General features: G+C 48.8%; 1 protein-coding gene across 10 annotated transcripts in view; it reads right to left on the reverse strand.

Moving 5' to 3' along the window:
• Pde10a (phosphodiesterase 10A) overlaps positions 1-23963 on the reverse strand; it is a 432646-nt gene that overhangs the window by 59147 nt on the left and 349536 nt on the right. For all 10 annotated transcript variants that reach the window (XM_076552890.1, XM_015994831.3, XM_015994828.3 and 7 more), the window contains one exon: positions 7201-7229. In XM_076552890.1, coding sequence (XP_076409005.1) covers positions 7201-7229 — 29 coding nt within the window. The remainder of the gene's footprint in view (positions 1-7200; positions 7230-23963) is intronic.

A 23963-nucleotide genomic window follows, 5' to 3' on the forward strand; every position in this document is an offset into this window, starting at 1 on the left:
AGAGGCTGGCTTCCAGCAGCCCTGTGTTTTAAACTCCCGGTAGCAGACTGAAAAAGGCTAACAGCTTGGTGGTAAGTACTCGCCTAACATCTGCAAGACCCAGGGACCGACCCTCAACACCTCTGAAAATTAAGTAAGAATAGCAATTGACAGTCACAGGAGGTTGACCCTAGAGTTCGGGGAGAGGGGAAAGGCAGCTGCCCTGCCAGTTCCAGAAAGCGACTCTGAGGAATGCTACACCCTCTGTGAAGAAGGCGGGCATGTACCCGGGAACACAGTCAGGGACTTGGAGAAAGCTGGAGAAGACCTGAGACAGAGCAGAGGGACAACACACAGGACACCAGCTCGGGAGTGAGCAGTGTCCACCACCACATCAGGCACCACCCGAGGAATTTCACACTGAGCTGGGGAATCAGGCGGGATTCCACACACAAGCAGGATCTGCTTCTGAAACCATGCCATCAACCCGACGCAAAAGAGAATAATGAATTCAAGGGTTTGTTAAATAACACAAACTAACTTAACTCAGGAAGAACAACAGGGTGCAGAGGGTTATTTGAAAACAACTTAGGAAAAGGAGAATGAAGCAATAGTCAGGAACCACTGACTGCAACAGCAAAAGATTCTGATGCTTTTGTCACTGCTAGAAACCCGATGTGGAGGGGAATGATGAGAACAGGAGCCAGGAGATGTAGGGGGAAGGGCTGGGCCCGGCATATGGGCTTCCGGGTGGGGGTCCCCGGTAGTGAAAGGTTCTCAGTAGTGCAAGCACACTGTAGTAGCCGAAGCTCTGGCTCTCGGGGACTTCAAGCTCTTGTTGAGGGGGATAAATAAGAAAAGAAGAGCAAATAGCCCGTCTCTTTGACAAAAAAAAAAAATCAAACACCTTAATGAGAATCTGCAACAGAAGAGCAGCTAGATCCATCAAGGTATACTATTTCAAGGTATTTTCTGTATTCCTTTCTTTACAATAAAGGTGTGTGTTGAACAGCAATGTTCACGACACCTGGGGTTCGGGGGACCAGAACCGGCTGCACATCTGGTCTTCAAACAATTCTCCTGTTGTAATATCTTTAAATACGTGCACCCTGGTGTGGGTTTGCGGCTGCTGAGAATGGTGGGATCAAACGGGACACAGTTTGAAATCTTGTGACAAGGGAATGTTGTTCGGTTCCCGTTTTTTGTCGTCTGGCATGGTTTAGTACTGAGCCTCAGACCAAATGGCCTCCACTGACGACCACAGAGAACATATGTGTCTTTTATGTAACACTGCCATTAGGAAATCAGAAACAATTCTCCATAGACAAATGGTCCATGTGTTCAATCTACCGCGGATACTGTGGGCTCTGCCCAAACAAAGTGCAAGCAAGCAGATCCAACAATAAACCGTGAGAGCTTCGCCTAGGTGGCAGAAGGACAGACTGGGTTGCCCGGGGGAATGCTTCACATCAAATCTACTCGGGGCCCTGCCACACTCAGGGGCGAGCTTCTTGAGGGCTTCTGCGGCTCTGGTGGCTGCCTGAGTAACCAGCAGCAGAGGCTGAGAAGAGAAGGGTTCTTCCCCACGTTCACAAGTTCAAGTGGCTAAAGCCATTTCAGGTGATATGTTTGATAACGAGAAGGGGAGGGGGTTCCCCTTGCAGGCATTCCAAGGGCTCTTCCTCTCTTTCCAGATGAGAAACACTGGTTGGGCTGTTTGATTTCCAGAATTAAGAATGTTTCTATTTTTCTTTACCTGTCTGGGGCATGGCATCTCTTAAGCGCTCTTTAGAAGTTGTGCTGGTTAGTTAATGCCATCGACTTGACAGGATCCAGGAAGCACTTAAGATACAAGCTTCCGGGGGTCATGTCTGAAAGGGAGTGTCTGGGGTGGGTTAGTTGAGGTGGAACAACCTACTGTTGTGGAATATTAATTTAAGTTGTGTTACATTCATTCGCGCTGTGGAGTATTTGTTTAATAATACAAAGATGTGTTGCATTCTTTTATGTTGCCTTGTTTAACTCTGTGATGCCGCTGTGTTACTTCCCTGTCCAAAACACCTGATTGGTCTAATTAAGAGCTGAACGGCCAATAGCAAGGCAGGAGAAAGGGTAGGTGGGGCTGGCAGGCAGACAGAATAAATAGGAGGAGAAATCTGGGAAGAGAGATCAAGGAGCAAAAGGAGAGGGGCCAGTCACCCAACCACACAGCCACACAGCCACACAACCACACAGCCAGACACGGAGTTAAGAAGTACAGAAATAGAGAATGGTAAAAAGCCTAGAGGCAAAAAGTAGATGGGCTAATTTCAGTTAGAAAAGCTGACTAGAAACAAGCCAAGCTAAGGGCTGGGCATTCATAAGTAAGAATAAGTCTCCATGTATTTATTTAGGAGCTGGGTGGTGGGCCCCCAAAGAGCAAAAAAGTGAAACAAAAACAACCAACTACAACCTAGCTTGCATGCAGACAGTAACACTCCATGGGCCAGGGTCCTGGGCTCCTGAGCACTGGAATTCGTCTCTCTCTGCTCCACAGCTGCTCCGTGCTGCTGCCATGGCTCTCCCAACACGGAGGACCACCAGCATCCCCCGAAACGTGACCCCAGACACGCCCTTCCTTCCTCAAGTTGTCTACCCCAGGTATTCTGCCACAGCAGTGGGCGAAGTTACTAACACAGTGTCCAAGTTGTATGGGTCTATTAATTATCAAAGTGACAGGTTCTCTGCTGGCCTTCCACACACTTGTCCATACATATTATCTCGGATCATACAAAGCTACCTCACAGCTAATGCCCCCAACACACACACATTCACGGGCAAAGGCATGCATACACACCTGAAAATGCAGATACAGACACATGGATATGCATACACACACTCATATAAACACACTCACATACACACAGGTGCACACACACATATACCTACACACACATATGCACAGGTGCACACACACTACACATATACATGCACATCCATAGTATGCCTGACATGTATTTACACTAACAACACACACTTCAGCCTCTACGTTTTTTATGTAATTGCTACTTCTTTACTTGGATTTTAAAGGATGCATGTTCTCACTCTCCACGTCCTCACTTTGTTCTTTTCTGTTGTTGGGTTTTTTGTTTTTGTTTTTGTTTTTGTTTTTGTTTTTGTTACTCTGAGATAGCCTCCAAGGCAGTCCTTCTGGCGTCAGACTCACTATGTGGTAGAGGCTGGCCCTGAACTCCCCAGCCTCCTGCTCCGGTCTCTCGTGGTCTACCCTTGGCGATATCATGCCAGCTATGGCTGTTGGCTGGAGGGAGGCACAGTGACTCCTCCCCTTCCCCCTGAGTCCAGAGCTGTGCCGTCACTGTCACTCTTGAGAAATGAACCATGTTTTAACGCTTTGCTTCAGAACTGACTGAGCATGGCTGCAAAATCAGCCACATTAACGTATATTTGCACTTTTAGGAAATTCAGTGCTAACAGGACTTCACCTGCCCTTGGGGACACTGAAACAATCCACTTCACTTTACACCCATCTAGACAGAAGACCCCCATTTCCTACTCAGTCACAGAGAAGCTCTGAGTCTTGGCACGTTTACCTTCCGGCTTCCTTGGCTTTATATGTTCAGTTATAACTAGGTTTTCTGCGCAGCCATTAGAACACCTCTCCTGAGGGGCTGGAGAGATGGTTCAGCAGTTAAGAGCACTTGCTGCTCTTCTAGAGGATCCAGGTTCAATTTCCCACGCCCACATGGTGGCTCACAACCATCTGTTAACTCCAGTTCTAGGGATCAGAAGGTGTCTGACCCTATTCACAGGATCAAGTGATCCTTGGCGGAGGAGGATCTTCTACAGAGACCCCTCTCACTTTCCGGGAAATGGAGCCCTTGAAAGAGCAGCCTCGGCAGGGAGCACACCTGCTCCCTGCCCCTGCTGCTCCCCCACCCAGCTTCAGGTCTGTATTCCCCACCAAAAAGGGCTCAGTTTCAAAGAATAAATACTACGGAGTAAGCAAAGAAATGTAAAGGATGTAAACACCCAGGTGAAAATCATTTGCATGAAGTCAAAAAATATTCCCCAAAGGAATGAATGTCAGCCCCGCGGGACACTGGCTTCTGTGTAAAATACAGCGCTGCTCTCGGCTCGGGATGCAGCAAAGCACTGTGGAGGCAGGAAATAGTGCTCTGCTGCTCATTAGGCTGAGGGAGGCCCCAACCCTGCGGCTCAGTCTCCACCTTACCGCCTAAGCATTTGAATGCTGTGAGCTCAACAAAAGAATTGCTCCACATGGTGCAATCTTAATGACATTCTTGACACCGCTGTTTCCAGCCCCTTGGAGCCTTCACATCATATTAGAGGTCCCCCAGGCACACTGGCTGCCCCTGGACGACCACCTTCCTGTTCTCAACCCCTCCTGTACCTGAGAACTCCTCACCATCCTCTACAAACCTGTCCTGTCCCAGTCCCTCTGGGAAGAGCGGCACTAGCTGCGGCCACCTCCCTCCCTACAGAGCCGAGGACGGGCACACAGGGCACACAGCACAGCCCTGTGACACTCAACTGTGTGCTCACAGGAATCAAAGACAGGACACTCAGAAAGTCCCACGGTGGTATGGGCATTTCACTTCCGCAGAGAAGGAAGAAAGCTACAATTAAAGCTATCAAGGGATGCCCTTCTCTTTCTTAACTAAATCACACGCAAATCGAGTCAAGGAGAAATCGGAAGCCGTGGTGAGTCTGGGCAGCTGTGGCTGCTGCATCCAGGAGTCTAAAGGCAACTCTGCCAAAGGTTCAAGACCAAGGGAGTCAAGCTGAAAAACTGGGGCTGACTTAATCCTTTCCCCAAAAGGATGACTCGGGAAGTAAAGAACAATATCCCGGGGAGAGTGATGACCCAGGACTCCAATTCAACATGGGGAGAGCCTGGCGTGACCCCGAGACTGGACTGACAGCAAACATTACCGTTCCCTCAGCACACCGAGGCGTTAAACAGAAGCAATGTGGTCGCCGCCCTCGCCAGGCCAAGGGAAGGTGGAGGCCAGAGAATGGGATCCAGACTCCGGAAAAGCAATCTGTCCCATGCACTCAGGAAAAAAACCGGGCGGTCACACTGCTGGGGACCATTCTAAGCCCCGTCCCCTCAAGGCCCCTGATCACTGAGCTCTGAAAGTGATGTGTGTGGCTCACCCTCTGCACTGTCAGGAGACTCTGTAAGACACAGACGTGAACGGCAAAGAAGTGTGGGAAACTAGCCATCCATCCACGAGTACAGTCAGTTAAAACAGAAATGAAACAGCGACCCCCAAGACACACTCGACTGCATGCAAAGGTTTTGTGAAGGTCTGTCCACACGACCACAGTGTGAGCAGCACACACGGGACAGAGGCTAACTTCTGCGTGAGGAAGGACCGACCTACGGAAAATGAACTTCGGGGAAGCATTTGTTTGGTTTTCTCGGGAGAATTCGAGTCTGCAGAAGGATTATCAATGGGTTAACCATACGGGCGGAAACACAGACACAATTTTAATTGTGATGGTCCATGGTCCGATGTGAGCAAAAGTGTGAACAGGACCGGGGGGGGGGGGGCACCCTGCTACAGAACTCACAGTCAGCAGGGCACACAGTGGCCCTGGGGGTCTACAGAGTATCAGTACCGCAGATCAGCGGGGCCAAGAGACAACCCAGTGAGAGCACTCCAAAGAGATGGGATTCAGCTAAGTGTGACACTCCCCACATCAGGCTGGCTTAGTAAAAACCAAAGCATTCACCAAGATCCTAATGAGCACCAACGCCATTCATTCCAAGGGCAAAGAGCAGCCTTTTATAAATACTCGGGGGAGAGAAAAAAAAAATCAACATTATAAAAGAAAGCCTCAAAATGCACTCCATTCTGCCACAGTCCATTTGTGAGAGTGCAGCAGCACACAGATGCCGTATTCTGCCCCCAGGAGCCCAGACATGCCCACAGGGCGGCACATCCCAGCAACTGAGAGTTGAGATCGCTTCTTATATGGATGCTGTCTCTCCCTATTCTGGTCAGAGCCTCTTTCTTTTTCTTTCCTTTGTTTTTTGTTTTTGTTTTTTTGTCTTCAGTTGTTTTTGTCTTTTGAGACAGAGTTTCTTCTGTATTCCTTGGCTGTCCTGGAACTAGCTCTGTAGACCAAACTGGCCTCAAACTCACAGAGATCTGCCAGCTTCTGCCCCCCAAATGCTGGGATTAAAGGCGAGCGCCACCACTGCTCAACTCTTTTTTTTTTTTTTTTTTTTTTGGTTTTTCGAGACAGGGTTTCTCTGTGTAGCTTTGCGCCTTTCCTGGAGCTCACTTGGTAGCCCAGGCTGGCCTCGAACTCACAGAGATCCGCCTGGCTCTGCCTCCCGAGTGCTGGGATTAAAGGCGTGCGCCACCAACGCCCGGCTTCAGAACATCTTTCTAAGAGCCAATCACGAAACAGAAAAGACAGGAACATGGCTGGTAACAGGCATAATCCTGGATCCCTCAAACGCCCCTACTACTAGGGTTATGGACACACACTGCCACCCCTGCCTTTTCTTTTAAGATGGGGGCTGGGGATCCAAACACAGGTCCTCACGTGTGCACCAGAGGTACTTCACTGTCTGAGCTGTCTCTGGTCTGCCTGCTGGCGGCTAAGTGGGCTAGACCCCTTAACCGTATTACTCTAGATGGAGACGACCCTCCTGACCATCTCGGGGTGCTGAGCACACTACCAAGCCTTCACCACAGTCATCGGCCTTGCTTCCTCCACAAGTAAAGATGACTGAGCTGAGATCCAGGGATCTTCACAGGCAAGGTTCAAGAGGGAGTCAGCTCAGTGTTGGGCTGTGGTGTCCTGCCTAGGAGATGGCTTGAGGGTGGCCTCTGCCACCAGGGCTGAGTTGACATCTCCACATGAGGATGCTTGGCCAATGCCGCCTTCACGGTTCCTCTGGAGAATCTGTAAATCCGGCCGTCTCCTGGCTCTAAGAGTCTAGCTGTGGCACGATTCCAGATGTGCAGGCACATGTGTGCCTCACCTGGGTGTTCCGCCCCGGGGCTTCCGTGTGCAGCCTCTCTCTGCATCGGCTGCCCCGGGGACACCCTGGAAAGGGTGCCGAGTTCTGCTGTGCTTTTCTCACCTCAGTGCTAAGACAACAGGGAAATTAGAGAAGGGAACTTCACGTTTCCAGTCCCGGGACAGTGGTGTAGAAACTGCATTCGTTCGGTTACTCACCCTGCTGACTTCCTTAGGAGCCGATTCATCTGGGGATGGAGAAGCAAGGAGAGACAATTAGCATCCGGAAGGCACACTGAGACACACACCTGTTCACCCCCTGACACACTTCTGCACAGCTTCCTCTGAGGAAGCCTGAGAGTCTCGTAAAGGTTAAACATAATGAATTAAGAGAATAAGGGGGAGATTAAATACCTCAGCAGCCGCTGGCACAGGTCACATTTTTAAGATTCTAAAATGGAAATGCAGTTACACACGCACACTCAACTCCACAGAAGCTGCGGGGGGGGGGGGTGCTGCAAACCCCAGAAATGCACCACAGATCCCTGGGTGCATGAGGAGTCATGCCAGCAGGCATGAAAGGGTCCGGCCACTCCCCTGCAATGGCAGTGGCCTGGCCAGGCAAGCAGTGCACGCTCCATCTTTGGCAGCCACTGCTGAAGTCTCAGCCATGGTTGGCAGCTAGTCCCAGTGAGGCCCCCAGGACCTGCCCCTAGGGCTGGCTTTAGACAAGGAGATGCCAGTGTGACCTCCTGGGTGTGAGGCACAGGGTCCAGAGTGGCTGGGCAGCTGCTGAAGCTCCGCCCACCCCTCCACACCCAGCAGGTAGACCTGCTGCTTCACTGCTGTATCCTTTCTCTGAAATAAACGACGCTTTTGCAAGCATCGTCATTTCGGGTCCTGCATCATCTCCAGCCATCTAAGTCTGTCGGCAAGTACAGTGCACCTGCACCAGAAACTGGCTGTGCCGTGCGTGCGCACATGCGCGTGCGTGCGTGCGTGCGTGTGTGTGTGTGTGTGTGTGTGTGTGTGTGTGTGTGTGTGTGTGTGTGTATACAGCAGACACAGTCAAAAACAGCCCCTGCACCAGCTCCCAAGTTCAGACAGGTTTGAACCTCCTTTTCGGTGTGCCCATCAACCCATCACCGGCTCCCAGTGTGTCCCGGAAGCCATTTCCACTACCATAGGAAGTCTAGTCCCACAGTACACTGTGGCTTTCAGAATGAACAACTCGATTTCAAAACTGGTTGCCCACTCTACCAGGGTATGCTCACTGGATGTGGGCGATGGTTGATGAACAGCGTAGGTACTGTGTGAGACTGCCCCAAGAATGAAGAATGTACCAGGTCAAAGGTGCTTTTTAACCTTTTTTTTTTTGGGGGGGGGGGGCGCTTTTCAAGACACAGTTTCTCTGTGTAACAGCCAAGACTGTCCTGGAATTCGCTTTGTAGACCAGGCTGGCCCGCAACTCGTAGAGATCCGCCTGCCTCTGCCTCCCGAGGGCTGGGACTAAAGGCCAATCTTCTTTATTGGAGGAGCATCATGGGGTTTTTCACCTGCTCTTCACCTCCCATTTATCTTTTCCTGAACCGCTCTGAAAATGGAACTATTAAACCATTATCAGCTTATTAGTGCACTCTAAAGCTATAAAGGCTTGGATTAGTGTAATCAAAAAACTATATCAAAGCAATTCAGTAAGCATGGATTTTAAAAAAGCTAACTGGCTGGCATGGCGGCATGAGCCTCTGGAGGCTGGGGCAGGAGGATTGTAAGTCTGAGGCCAGCCTACGCTGTCGAGTGAAAGCATGTCTCAAATTTAACTAATTAATTAATTATCAAACACAATCATCTTTACAGGCATCCAACTCGCAGTCACAGTGTGTGGTGGGGTTGGGTGTCAATCAAGCATGGCCCCAGACTTTAGCTCCCGCCATCACTACAGAGAATAGTTTCAGAGTCCAACATCTGCTAACAAATTAACAAATATTTTCCTGCTCTTCTCATTGCCCTGGCCTATTGCTCCTATGCAAGTACTAACCAGGTCAAGATCTGGCATATTACTTCTCAAACTAGTGTGTGTAAAAGATACACTGCCTGCAATATATCTACAGAACCAACCATCTTCAGCTCAATGGGCAATTTAAAGTATCTGGAGGGGAAAAAAAAAAAAAACAACAAACTTTTGCCTATAGATGATTTCTGGATTTTCACCTTGGAACGAATTTAGAAATATTTCCTCCTCCCCTCTCCTTCCCCCTCCTCTTCCCTGTCCTCTTCACCTGACTTTAGCACTTACAACTTGTGCTAAATGAACGTCAAGTCTATTACACACAGGGAATGTTGTACTGTGGGTCACCAAGAAATCCATGTTCCCTCTTCCCATACTTGGCAATTTTATTTACTGAACTCTCTTGACCCAGAGAGTCAAATGTGTAGAAGTCAAGTGTCTAATTCCATTCCATAGTGCAGGAGCACCTCGGGGCAGTGCAGGAGCACCTCGGGGGCGGTGCGGGAGCACCTCCTCGGGGGCGGTGCGGGAGCACCTCAGAGGCAGTGCAGGAGCTCCTCAGGGGCGGTGCAGGAGCACCTCAGAGGCAGTGCAGGAGCTCCTCAGGGGCAGTGCAGGAGCACCACCTCAGGGGCGGTGCGGGAGCACCTCAGAGGCAGTGCAGGCACTCCAGCAAGCAGTGGCAGGCTGGGGTCTGCAGGGCCTGGCAGTGCTCCCTTGGGAAAGTGCTATACTTGGGAGCCAGAAAACATCCAGAGAGACACCATCCTGACAATGAGAACCATTACTGAAAAACAGAGTTCTTCTTCCAAAACTAAATGACAACGAAGAAGAAACTTGCCCCCTCCAGCCCAGACTGTCACCATTGCTGGTAGACCAGAGGAACTCCAGGGTAGAGCCACAGTTTGGAATGCCGGCCTGGTGGCTTCCAGCAGCACTCACAACTGACCTGCTGGTGGGCATTTCACACAGTCTAAATAAAGGCCAAGCTCCCTTTGAATAGCTGGGGAAGGGGTAGTGGGAAAGAGGGAACTGACTTGGATAACAGACTAAATTATTCGTGAGCATCAAATTATCAGTAGACAGGTTCACAGGAGAGGACCCGGGTCTTCAGGAAGAAGAGCGCCTCCTCTTTAACTACACACCTGGGCAGCTTCTGGATACTGAGGAGCCTGTGTCCAGGCACTCAGCCCTGTCCTCGGGAGCCGTGGAGGCCACTGAGACACACGAACAAGGAAACAAGCATCGGCTGCGCAGCCATGACCGCACTTGCTAAAGACAGATGTATTTCCTCAGAAAGGGGAAACCATCTCTCCATCCAAACTCCATCTTAATGATCTTTAAAAGCCTTAGCAAGAACCGGGCCTGGAGGAAAAGAATCCCCTCGGGGTTTTCCTAGTGCTGAGTGGTGTCCCTCTCACAGTAAATACCCCCTTTAAATATTTTATGTCTTTCTAACTGTGCGGGTATTTGTGTTTTGTGATCGCTTTCCATGTTTCCTGGATGTGAGGTGGAATCACAGTCATGGACCCACACTTGTAACAACAGATTACAGAAATCCGAACGTGCTGGCAGACCTGAGGTGCTCCTGTGGCTGCTGTCACGTGCTCACTCTGGAATTAATGGAAGAACGTGGGAACCTGAGTTTGGGACTCCAGCAACACTGAAAAAGCCAGTAGGGGCAGCACATGGTCATAACCCCAGGGCTGGGGGGCCAGAGACAGGTGGATCTTGGGAGCTCAACAGCTGGCCACTCTAGCCGAGTCAATGAGCTCATGTTCAGTGACAGACCTTGTCCCAATACATAAGGGGGAGTACAATAGAGGGCACCGGGTGTCAGCCTCCACCATCACATACACGCGCACACACACACACACACACACACACACACACACACACACGCACACATATCCACTACATACACCAACTTGTACACACAGGTGCCAACCAGCACGAGGACTAATGCATGGAATAGATAGTCTCAACAGAGGAGACACAAATGGTCAATAAATACTTGAAAAGGAGTTCAACTTCCTTAGCCGTCAGAGAAGACTGTTTGGGGATTCCAATTCCACAGACCCCAGTCAGAATGGCTGTCATCAAGAGCCCAGACAGTAGCGCATGCTAATGAGGCTTCAGGGAAAGGGAAAGTCTTATCTCCTGATGGTGGAGGTGTAAACTGCTGCAGCTTCCGGGAAACACCGTGGGTGGGGGCGGGGAGTCTCCAAACAACAACCTGAGCTACCATATGACTGCACTGTTCCCTCTTGAGGACAGACCCGGAGGACAAAGTCATCACTACAGAGACTCGCACATCCTCGCTCAGCTCATTGGAAGCCCACCCCCCCTCCTCCCTGTGCCCACCCTCCCCTCCTCCTCCCTGTGCCCACCCCTCCCCTCCTCCTCCCTGTGCCCACCCCTCCCCTCCTCCTCCCTGTGCCCACCCTCCCCTCCTCCTCCCTGTGCCCACCCTCCCCTCCTCCTCCCTGTGCCCACCCCTCCCCTTGGCTCTGTTCCCACTCTGTTACTTAACAGTAGCACACTCCAGCAGTTGCCCTTCTCTCCTATACCAGTAATTCCCCTCACCCCTCGCCACACTCCCCACCAGCACGGGAGAAGTCTCTCCTCCCAAGGTACCAACAGGAGCCTCTCCCTCCAGGGCCCACCGCTCCCTGGATCCTGTCCTTCAAACTACCTCCGAGAGGCTCCCTGTGCCCCGCCCCCAGGCTTTGGCTTCTGAGTCACATGATTTCCAAAGACAAGCAGACACCTCTGACCTGGGCACTAGCAGCCCTGCTTTTACTGGTCAATCCAGACCTAGGAACCTTCAGTTCCTAGCATATACTCCTGAAGCCGTACGTGATGTGACAGCAGAATTTCTGCTGATAATAAGCAGCTCCCAGCACCTGAGACGACCTCACATGGGAGAATTCAAGGGAGACTGCAGGCGGCTTCCAAGTGTCATAATGCGCTTATTTACAATTTTTGAAATTAAAATATAATTACATCATTTCCTCCCTTCCCTCTTCTCCCCCAACACATCCCATGCCCTCTCATTCCCTCTCAAATTCCTTGCTGCTATTTCTTTAAATGCTACCGTTACATATATGAATAGACACATACATATACATCCTGTTGAGTTCCTTCAGTCTCCCTTATATGTGTGCAGTTTCAGGGCTAACCACTTGGTACTGACTAACTGACGAGAGATGGGAGAGTGGAGGGGACAGAAGAGCTGCTCCAGCCTCAGAATGGCTCCCCGGTTTCACCTCTGCCATTGGTCCAACTCGGATCACTCAGAAAAACTCTGACGATCCTGTCACACTCTGAACGGTGTGTGTCAGATGGCTGTAACTGTCACACTTTGAACGGTGTGTGTCAGATGGCTGTAACTGTCACACTCTGAACGGTGTGTGTCAGATGGCTGTAACTGTCACCCTTTGGTGTGTGTCAGATGGCTGTAACTGTCACACTCTGAACGGTGTGTGTATTCCCTTTACCTCATTCTTACATACAGCAATAAAGCCACAGAATGAAGAGAGCCCTGAGATGCTAAAGACGACCCTTTCCTGTGGCAGGTGATATTTACTCCAAAGGCCAGTGTGTAGTGACAGAGAACTGTTTTCACACAATGTGCTAAAAAATACAACCTTGAACTGTCTGACCATGAACAGCGTTAACTCTGTGGAGACAAGTGCAGAGCTTCCAAATTAGCCTTCGGTCCCTCGGTCTCCGTTCCTTGAATGAACATCTTCTATATGCTGCCATGCCAAACACTATGTAAGACCAAGAGGCTAAGTAAATGGATGGCAAGCTATGGCACCAAACAATTCCTGAGAACTGACAACCTATAAAACATCATAGAACTACATGTATGGGAAACCACAGGCAGCAGAAACATGGAGCAGATGGTATTTATAAAGACTGGGACATCTTACAGTAACTCCCTCATGTCAAAGCCCATGTCAGGCAGACACACACCCGTTTCTTCAACAAGCGAACAGGCCAATGACCTCCTACCTTCTTAGCACTCCTCAGAAACAATGTAAAGTGGCAGAAATGTTACTCTTTTTTATTTGTGTATGTGTAATGTATAGTCTGTGAGTACAGGTTCGTGTGTGCGCGCGCGTGCGCGCACACACGCATGCACAAGCAAGCATATGTTCAGGTACATGGGCATATGTGTGCCCTGTGTGTATGGAGGCCAGAATGCCATGTCAGGTGTTTTCCTCTATGTACTTTAAAACCCTTTTTTAAATTGTTGTTTTATTGTTGTTGTTGTCATATGTGATATGCATATCTTAATACAGGCACATGTGTGGCATGGTCTGTACGTGGAAGTCAGAGGGCAACTTTTTGTGACCATGTTTTCCTTCCACCATAGGCTGTGAGGACGGGACTCAGATCAGAAGGCTTGCGTGGCGGGCACTTTCACTGCAAAGCCATATCATTATTATTCTCGACTTCAAAACACTGGAAGTGAGCCAACTGTGCTTTAGTAGAGGCTTGGGGATGCAAAGCGGTCATGTACAACCAATGACAGCCCAGCAACAAAGAACACAGCCCGTGTACACCACAGCTCTGGTGGACCTCAGAGCCAAGGTGCCAAGAGACACGAGAGGCTGGAAGTGGTTAAGCATCACTTGATTCCATCTACAGAACCGGGAAAAACAAAGCCAATCACCAGAGAACCATTCGGTTACTGCAGAATCAGATGGACAGAGTGGCCAGGAGGGGAGAGGGTCGTGTCACAGGTGTGCCGTGTCCTCCATCTGGTGGTCACATGAACCTAGATGATTTAAATTCCGCAGAATCATACACCAGGAAAACTAATAGCCAAGTATTTTTTTAAATGTACCTGGCTGTCGTGGGAGGTCACCAGTGTCAGGGGCTGACCAACCCTGCTTCAGTCGTTGAAGAGGTTCTAGTGCTATGTGAGGGGTGTGGAAGCTGACCCAGAAGGCTGCTGAGGCAAAAGCTCAACCTCGAGCTGCCTGGCTGAAAGTCTGCACAAAACGCGTTACTCAACATGACACTGTCATAAGAACTCTTCCTGTTCCAACGACATGGATGAACTCAGAGCCAAGAAGGTTGAGAGCACAGCCAACCGGGAATGTGCAGAGAGGGCACAAAGTCAAAAGATGAAACTGATTAGCTGTCCCGTTGAGGAAAACCTTTCACAGCAATGAAAAGAGCATCGAACACAAAAAAGTCAACAGTGAGAGGCTGACAGCCTAGAGCCAGTTTCTACAGGTTGCCATGAAACCGTCACCTGCGTATTTTAAGTTCTGGAACATTCACACTGAGGATGGTGTCACTTTAGAACAATGACAGCATGCGACGTGTGGTGTGTAGAGTTCAGACTTCACCTCGCTGCTCACACTGCCTACCCATGATGAAGAATCAACAGACCCCTGGCCACACAGTGCCAATCAGGCCAGTGTGCAGGTCCTGGGAGGGCACATACCAGGCGTCATCACCTGTGGCTCTTCCTGGGGCAGGTGCTGGCAACTGTGTGGGTGAGGAATGCTTTTCCACACCAAAGACATTTTGACATATACTTACAAAAGACAACAGAGAAACTTTTCAAAGGTATGAAAAAAAAAAAAACACTTTGAAAAGAGAAAAACAACTATCATTCAACAAAGATTTAAAAAAAAACCACACAGTTTGAAATCAGAAGAAGAAGAAATCATGACTTCTCACACCACTCAGACACACAAATGAATAGCAGGTTGTCTACCTCCTCTCAGATAACGGGAGAGATCTCAGAGGGAATGGCCAAAGGGAGGGAAAACCACTGGAGGACCAAAGAGAAGCCGAGATGGGAGACAGCATCCCACCTCCTTCACCCACACCCATGCCAGGAGGCTCCACCTCTCACCTGCACCCCACACTCTGCTGGCATGGCCCTGCTGCTGCAGAGAACAGGGGCTCTTCTCGGGGTTCCCACTAGCTCACTAAGAACTCCCCCACCAGGGTTTCCACCACCACACGTTTCCACGTGGAATACACCCTGGAAACAGGAGAGTCCGGGAAGGACGAACACTTCCCTCGGCTGTTAGCCTTTTCAAGTCCCGAAATGGTTCATTTCTAGCCTTCCTGGCTCTGCTATACCCGCGAATATTGACTTAAATGTATTTTTTTCTTGTAAAAGAAGCACGTAGCCTTCCATCTTTCTCTTTCATATTCTCACTGATGGCGGGAGAGGAATCAAGGAGAAACAATCGAATTCACCCACTAGGGTGGATTTCCAAATACCCACCTTCTTCCGTGCCGGATGCCCCAGGTCAAACCACCCTGAAAGGGTCTCAGAGTCTGTCTTAGCATCAAGCAAGCTGATTGGAAGCTCTTGGTCCTCTGTGTAGTGGTGGGAAGCTACGGACCTTTGAAAGAGGGAACCTAGTGCGGGGTCATTAAGGGGACACCCCGAAAAGACATAGGGGAGCCCAGCCTCTGGGGGATCCATTTTCAAAACGGGATCTCTGCCCACACAGAAATGTCCTCCTGAAGCTGCGACATCATCATCGGGCCAGTGCTAGGCCCTTGGGTCTCCAAAACTGTGAGTGAAATGAGCCTCTTTCCTTCATTAACTGAGCCTGCTTCAAGTGGTAAAAACAGATCAAAACAGAAGGTGGACAGCCAGTGTGAAGTGCACTTTATCACAAGATTCTCAGATGGTCCTTCAGTCAGTGTGGTCAACACATTTTAACTCCCGTGATACAACATAAACAACTCCAAGCCCTCTGCCTTCAAAAGAAACCCAACTGAGTCATTCTGCAGACACAGGAAATGGTACCAAAGCCAGTGCTTCGCACACCTGCTGAAATACCACTTACAGAGATGTCCTCCTTAACTGCTCTGTTGCTGTCAAGAGGAACCATGGCCAAGGTAACCTTCATAAAAGAAAGCATCTAACTGGGGCCTTGCTTACAGTTTCAGAAGGTTTGTCCATGATCATCATGGTGGGAAGCAGACAGGCGTGGTGCTGGAGAAGTAGCTGAGAGCTTTACACACCCTGATCTACAGCCGGGGGGGGGGGGGGGGGGGGGGGCAGACAGACAGACAGACACTAGGCCTTCTGTAAGCTCCTGAAACTTCACACCTCCTCAATCAAAGGCACCTACCCGAGTAAGGCCACACCTCCTAACCCTTCCCAAGCAGTTATAAACTGGGAACTAAGCATACAAATATAGAAGCCTATGAGGGCCATGCTCATTCCAACCACAGGTGCCTTTGACTATGTTTGATATAAAGCATTTAGCTGAAAATTAATCTCTCAATTATCCTGAACAACAGCCGTTCTTTGTCAGTTATTATTTCTTAGTGTTGATTATTTTCATAATTTTTGTCATGTTTCACTGCTTTGGAATTTTGAGGCCAGCTTTCCTAAGCTCTTCCTCGGAGGTGAGTGTAGACCTGCTTCGTGATATACAGCTTGCTCAGACTGTACTTTTCACCAAGTGCTTTTTGTGTTTTATATTTAGGTTTTTAAAGTGTGCTTAAGCCAAGGGGAATAGCCATTGATTCCACTTGAAAACACTAAAGTCACACTGGCCTTTACATCTCGGGGCAGTAATGCAAAAATACTTGCAAAGTCTTGCTTCCCTTTCAAAGCTGAGCCACTCAGTTCCCACAGCCACTGCACCTCTGAAGCAGACCTGTGGGCTGACCTGGGGAGGCCACGGGTGACCAGAACCCTGAAACCTGACTGACCTGTTCCTAACAGGGCAGCTGACAGCTCACTCGGGGAAACTCACATTATCAAATCTTCAAAGGTTCTTATCTAAATTTCAAGGTATTGGCATTGTTCTTAGAAGTGAGCCCCAGGAGGTGGGGCCTGACCAGTGCCTCCCCCTGCTGTGATGTTCCCAAAGGCCTGGGTGTGCTTTGAAGTTTTCTCATAACTACCCTCCCGTGCAGCTCAGTCTTCAGGGGGCCTCCTGAGGACTAAATTCTATCTTCTTAGGGACCCTCCCTTCCCGAGATAAGAGCCGATCTCGCCAGAGGCACTAGGTACACACTGCCCTTGAACTCCACAGCTCTGGGCAGCCGGGGTGGCTGGTATCAAAACAACAGAACCAAGGAAGGAAACCAAGCAGAGAACATGAATGGCAGGGCGATACAGAAAGGGGGAACAAATACAGAAAGTTTGCCGCCATGTGTTCCCCACCCCCACCTCCACACCAGGTACAAACATGGGGGAGGGGTACTAAAAAGCAAACAAACAAACAAACAGCGGTTTCCAAGCTGGGGACTCTTAGCGGGGCAGCGCATCAAAGCTGCCACTCCAGAGCGAACAAGGGGGAGGAGCCATACACGCGCTTATTGTCTCACCCCGGCCATCATCTGAGCGAATGGCTGCACAGGCCACATCACCTGAGCAGCCCGCGCCTCCCAGACCACTGCTCTGCTCCTTCCTCAGTCCTCTCAGAAATCAAGCCCCAAGTCCTGCTCCTGCTCTTGCCCTTTCTCAGAGCCCCTCCGCCCACGCCAGCACTACCCTTAGTCTTCCAGGTACCCGGGTGCCTAGCGCTGGCCTTCAAACCCAGCAAACACAGGAAGTCCTGCAGAACCCATGCAAACCAGGCCGTCTGAGTGAGGTGGACACAGTGAGCCTGGCCAGCTGCGGGGTGACGATTCCCTCGTCCAGGAGTCGCTGGTGACACCGAGCCCCCTAACAACTCGCCTCCTCTCCCCGGTGATGTCTTCACCACCAAATGCCACCGCCTTGGTCCCTGTGCTCTGATGATGTCATACACCTACCACCATAAAGCACAGGAAATACTGCTCCCACGGCATCGCAAACAGCCCGGGACACCAGGCAGACAGCGGTTCTCAACACCGAAGCCAGGTTTAACTGGCTGAAGGCAAATGCCAGATTTGAAAATTTCATTAACATTTCTATGCTAGACATTACACTAATTTCTCTACTATACACAGTCGACGATGCTAAAATAACCTTACCCTCCTCCGCTCACACACTTGTTACGATGACTTCTCTGGAACAAACGAGCTTTGAGGGAAGAGGGCGCTCTTTATGCCCTTTTCTACAATTATACACAGTCTGAGCTAGGGTTTCTATTGCTGTGAAGAGACACCATGACCACGGCAACTCTCATAAAGGAGAACAGTCCATCGGGGCTGGCTTACAGTTCAGAGGTTCAGTCCATTATCATCTTGGCAGGAAGCATGGTGGCGTGCAGGCAGACACGGTGCTGGAGAAGGAGCTGAGAGTGCTACATCTGGATTGGCAGGCAGTGGGGGGTGAATGCCACTCTAGACCTGGCTTGAGCATTTGAGACCTCAAGCCCAACCCGTAGTGACACACCTCCTCCATCAAAGCTATACCTACTCCAACAAGGCTCCGATTTCTAATAGTGCCATTCCCTATGACCCCTATGAGCCTATGGAGATCATTTTTATTTTTACCCAAACCACACACACACTCACAGCAAGCAAGCAATCAATAACTGTGAACTGGTAACTGAATGGTTAGCCAGGAAAGCATGTCACCCCGGGTCACATTCAAAGGACAACTAGCTATCAAAGCACTTTTGTCAATTTGACACAAGTTAGGGCCATTCGGGAAGAGGGAATCATAATTGAGAAAATGTTCCTACCAGACTGACCAGTGAACAAGCCTAGCGGGGCATTGTCTTTATTAGTGGCTGATGTGGGAAGGCCCGGCTGACTGTGGGTGGAGCCTTCCTAGACAGGCAGGTGGTCCTGGGCAGTCTAAGAAAGCAGGCTGATCAGGCAGCAAGCAGCCAGCCAGGAAGCAGCGGTCTTTCTGTGGCTTCTGCTTCTCCAGGTCCCTGCTCTGATCCTGCCCTGACGTCCCTCAGTGACGAGTGGGACCCGAGGGTTGTGGGATGAAATACACCCTTTGTACTTTTGGTCATGATGTTGTGTTACACAACAGAAAACCTAGTGAAGACACTAGCTTCCCAAATGGACGTTTCTACAATGGCCTATGCAACCTGAAGTCAACTTAGATAGCTGTTACATTTTCAGAAAGGCTTTAAGAGGTAGATTTGAAAACAAGGGGAAGTTATTGTACCACTATTTTTCATGGATTTTATGTTTAAAAATCTGTCGTAGGTGAAACAAAATTTTAAATGCTGAGAAGAATTACATCAACTAACATTTAAACATCTTTTTCTATATGTGCAACAAGAAAATACAAACAGTATAGAGAAACCTCAATGAAAACATGAATTTTCCAAAACCTAATGGTTCATCAAGTTTTTATTCATTTGAATCACTCAGAAGTGAGACATCTGCTTAGAAAACATAATGGCTTTTAGTGCATAACTAAGAGCCGCCACCAGCTTCCAAGACAATACAGACACGGCTTCAGAAATGAGTCTAGTCCACAGCAAAAGAATACACTTGGATCGGTTTCCCAGGCACCCACAATGGTGTAATGATGAGACTTCATTTTTCATATTATTAGAATCTCGACCTGAGGTCCGGCTCAGAATCATAAGCTACCTCACTCCCAAGCCACACACTTAAAGACACGTTGTCGTCAGAGTAATCGACACACAATTATCTGAACTGATACAATGTAGCAGTAAACAATGTATCAGTTACTGCCAGCGCTGCCTCCTTTTGTGCTTACAGTTGGTAGACTCATGATTATTTATAACTCGCATCAAAGCTTTCAACGCATGACTTCCATTTGCCAAAAGGAAATGAACACATGACTTGAAAGTTTCATGTTGATAATGCAATTTCGACTGCTGAGGTAAAATAATTGTAATAGGATAAAAATCATTCTAGTTGCAAGGAAAAGAAAGAAAGGTGCCCAAAATTACGATCCATGAAAACCATTTCACACATGTCTTGTTTGTTTATTCACGATGCGTACATCGTTTTTAGTGTTCTACAAACTACAACTTTGCACAAGGCTGTGTGTTCTGGCAGGGGAGCTCGTGCCTCATTGGTTTAAGATGCTGTTACACTCTACACCAGCATAGGAGCCATCTGTTAGATAGTAACCAGTTTAAATGCAGTTCAATCTGAATCTCCGGCTATCAAATAGTATGGTGGGGTGGCATGGTTTTAAAATCTTTATTATACACACAGACAGACAGACAGACATATTCACACACACATACACACACACAGAGATGCCTCTCAGCTGCACATAAAATGTTATACATTTGAAGTGGAAATGGTAAAGAAGCAATGTGATTGTACTGTAAACAAATAAGAACACCACTCAGGCTCTAATCTGAATGGTCCAGTGGTCACCCCCACCCTGGAGCCCTGTTCCCTCCCCTTCTCCCATCAGATTTTCCTGACTACGAGCTAACTGCAGAGACAGACAGACCAGGCTGTCAGACCTCCAAAAAGAAAACAACAAATCACAACTTTCTCCTATTTGTTAGACGAGTGAACCTTTTAACATGCTCTGGAGACCTCAGCAAGAGCTCCGCACACCACTTCCTACAAGCTGCCTTGAGGGACTGAAAATATGCACGAGTTGGCCCTTCTAATTCAAAAGTCTAGTTATGGATTTTCAAATTAAGTGTAAAGTCAATGCAAATATTATGCATACACACACACACAGAGAGACAGAGACAGAGACAGAGAGACAGAGAAACAACAACATCTGAGACCCATCTGGTACCTGGTCCCACACAGTTGGTATAAACGATAGTCAACATTTCTGGTACAATTCACTCCCTTAGGAAGCCTTCAAATGAGCTTGGGAAAAATTTGCCCAGCGCCAGCGTGACAAGTGACCACGGGCTAGCAAGAACCACCTGGCCGATGACGAGCCACCCTCCTGCTTCTGCCTCTGTGCCACGACTTCCCAAATGCCACGATGGACTCTGTGCTCCGAAACCAAGCGCCTGATGAGCATTTCCTTCCATACACTGCTTTTGTTCATGGCATTTCTTCACAGCAACAGAAAAGTAACTGATACCGTGTGTGTGTGTGTGTGTGTGTGTGTGTGTGTGTGTGTGTGTGTGTGTGTGTGTGTTTCTGTTGGTAAGTGCACAAGAGTGCAGATGCCAGAGGAGGACAGTGATACTGAATAACCTGGAGCCAAAGCAAGTGGTTGTGAGCACCCCGTGTGGGTGCTGGGAACCACACTTGGTTCTGCAAGGGCAGGACTTGCTATTAACCACTGAGCTATCTCTCAAGCCCTAATAAAAATGTTTAGTGTTAACTTACATAAAAACACTAAAGTTGATGGAAATTTTCATTTGTAAGAACTAAACTTAATTTCCTGTTCTGTGCTGGCGAGTTTTATGTCAATTTGACACACGCTAGCTAGCGTCATTTGGGAAGAGGGACTCTCAGCTGAGAAAACTCCTCCAGAAGATCCCGCTGTAAGCAAGACTGTAGTACGTGATTCTTGATTAGTGACTGATGTGGGAGTGGCCTGGCCATCGTGAGTGCTGCCGCTCCTGGCCTGGAGGACCCCTGGAGGACAAGGGGTGGGCGACCTCCAGGGAGCAGTCCAGGGGGCAGCAGCCCTCCATGGCCTCTGAGGCAGCTTCCACCTCCAGGTTCCTGCCCTGTTCAAGTTCCTGCCCTAGCCTTCCTCAGCAACAGTGTATCCCGAGAGTTGTAAGCGGAAATACACTCTCTGCTTCCCAAGTTGCTTACGGTCAAGGTGTTTATTACAGCAACAGAAACTCACGTTTTTGCGTGGCATTATCCTTTATTACATAGTAAATTGAAAAACACATTGTGTGTGTGTGTGTGTGTGTGTGTGTGTGTGTGTGTGTGTGTGTGTGTGTGTGTACATTCATGCAGAGACAAGAGTTTGGCACTGGTATTTCCCCAGTCACTCTGCCTCCCTGGAAGATGCAATCTCTGATTTGGTCAGGCAGGCTAGCCAGTGAGCTTTAGAGACCCAGTTGTCTTTAGGGCCACACTCTACTACTGGGGTTACTGGTGCCCACCACGATGCCAGGTTCTTACGTGGGTGCTGGAGGTCTGGACCCAAATCCTCGTGCTTTGTGGAAGGCACCTGAGCAGGACTGAGCCCTCTTCCCTGGCCCCAAATAAGCACCATTCGACAGGATGTGCCTTCAAAGCCCAGCCACCCTTTGCAAGGTGTCAACCATCTCAAACTGGTTTCCAGTCTCTGATTCACAGTGATGGGACACGGTGGTTAAGCTTTGCTCTTAGTCATCAATGACAGGATTGGACTGAGAGGAAAAATGCTGGTCTCCGATTTGTTTCTACATTTCTTTGTCTTAAAACATATGCTCACACACACAGACACACACTCGTAGACACTGTACAAATCACTACGGTTGCTTTTAAAACTGCTTCACATCTCAGTGAGAAAGCTCTCTTTTGCAAATATTTGTTTTTATTATAAGTTCAGAAACTATAAAGACTTACTCAGAGCGTGGAAACTGCCCATGTTTCTACTGCATCTTTAGAACACCCACTTCTGTGTGTCAGACAGAAGTTACGATGTTTAGCACACTAAGAAGATCCCCCAGAACTACTATTTTGGTGTTAACACAAAAGTAGAATTAACTGTGCCTATGAGCACAACATGCATAAAAATGAGAGGCCAAACGTGGTCAGATAGCCAAATATATCCATTTAGAAATAAAGGAAAACTATTCCGCAATATTCAAAGAAAGCACATTCACATTGACTCAGTTTGAGGGGAAATGAATTTGACCTCACATACCTTTTGAGTCTACACTTCTTTTCATAAATACAACTGTTTCTTAAGCAACCTGTGTTTAAAATAAATGTATTTTTTTTGTTTTTTTTAAATTTTTTTATTTAATTTTATTTTATTTTACAATATAATTAGGTCTACATATCAGCCACGGATTCCCTTGTTCTCCCCCCTCCCGCACCCCTCCCCTTTTCCCCAGCCCACCCCCCATTCCCATCTCCTCCAGAGCAAAGCCTCCCCCGAGGATTGAGATCAACCTGGTAGACTCAGTCCAGGCAGGTCCAGTCCCTTCCTCCCAGGCTGAGCCAAGTGTCCCTGCATAAGTCCCAGGTTTCAAACAGCCAACTCATGCACTGAGCACAGGACCTGGTACCACTGCCTAGATGCCTCCCAAACAGATCAAGCCAATCAACTGTCTCATCTATTCAGAGGGCCTGATCCAGCTGGGGGCCCCTCAGCCATTGGTTCATAATTCCTGTGTTTCCATTCATTTGGTTATTTGTCCCTGTGCTTTATCCAACCTTGGTCTCAACAATTCTCGCTCATATAAACCCTCCTCTTTCTCGCTAATTGGACTCCCGGAGCTCCACCCAGGGCCTAGCCATGGATCTCTGCATCCAGTTTCCTCAGTCATTGGATGGGATTTCTAGCACGACAATTAGGGTATTTGGCCATCCCATCACCAGAGTAGGTCAGTTCCGGTTGTCTCTCGACCATTGCTAGCAGTCTATTGTGGGGATATCTTTGTGGACTTCTGTGGGTCTCTCTAGCACTTTGCTTCTTCCTATTCTCATGTGGTCTTCATTTAGCATGGTCTCCTATTCCTTGTTCTCCTTCTCTGTTCTTGATCCAGCTGGGATCTCCCACTACCCCAAGCTCTCTTTCCCTCGACCCTCACCCTTCATTACCCCCACTCATGTCCAGGCTGTTCACGTAGATCTCAGCCATTTCACCATCATTGGGAGATCCCCGTGTCTTTCTTGGGGTCCTGTTCTCCAGGTAGCCTCACTGGTGATATGAGTAGCAGTCCAGTCATCCTTGTTCCACATCTAGTATCCTCCTATGAGTGAGTACATACCATGTTTGTCTTTCTGAGTCTGGGTTACCTCACTCAGGATGATTTTTTTCTACATCCATCCATTTGCCTGCAAACCTCATGATGTCATTGTTTTTCTCTGCTGAGTAGTATTCCATTGTGTATATGTACCACATTTTATTTATACATTCTTCAGTTGAAGGGCATCTAGGTTGTTTCCAGGTTCTGGCTTTTACAAACAATGCTGATATGAACATAGCTGAGCA

Source organism: Peromyscus maniculatus, chromosome 16, assembly GCF_049852395.1.
Source record: "Peromyscus maniculatus bairdii isolate BWxNUB_F1_BW_parent chromosome 16, HU_Pman_BW_mat_3.1, whole genome shotgun sequence".
Taxonomy (NCBI): domain Eukaryota; kingdom Metazoa; phylum Chordata; class Mammalia; order Rodentia; family Cricetidae; genus Peromyscus; species Peromyscus maniculatus.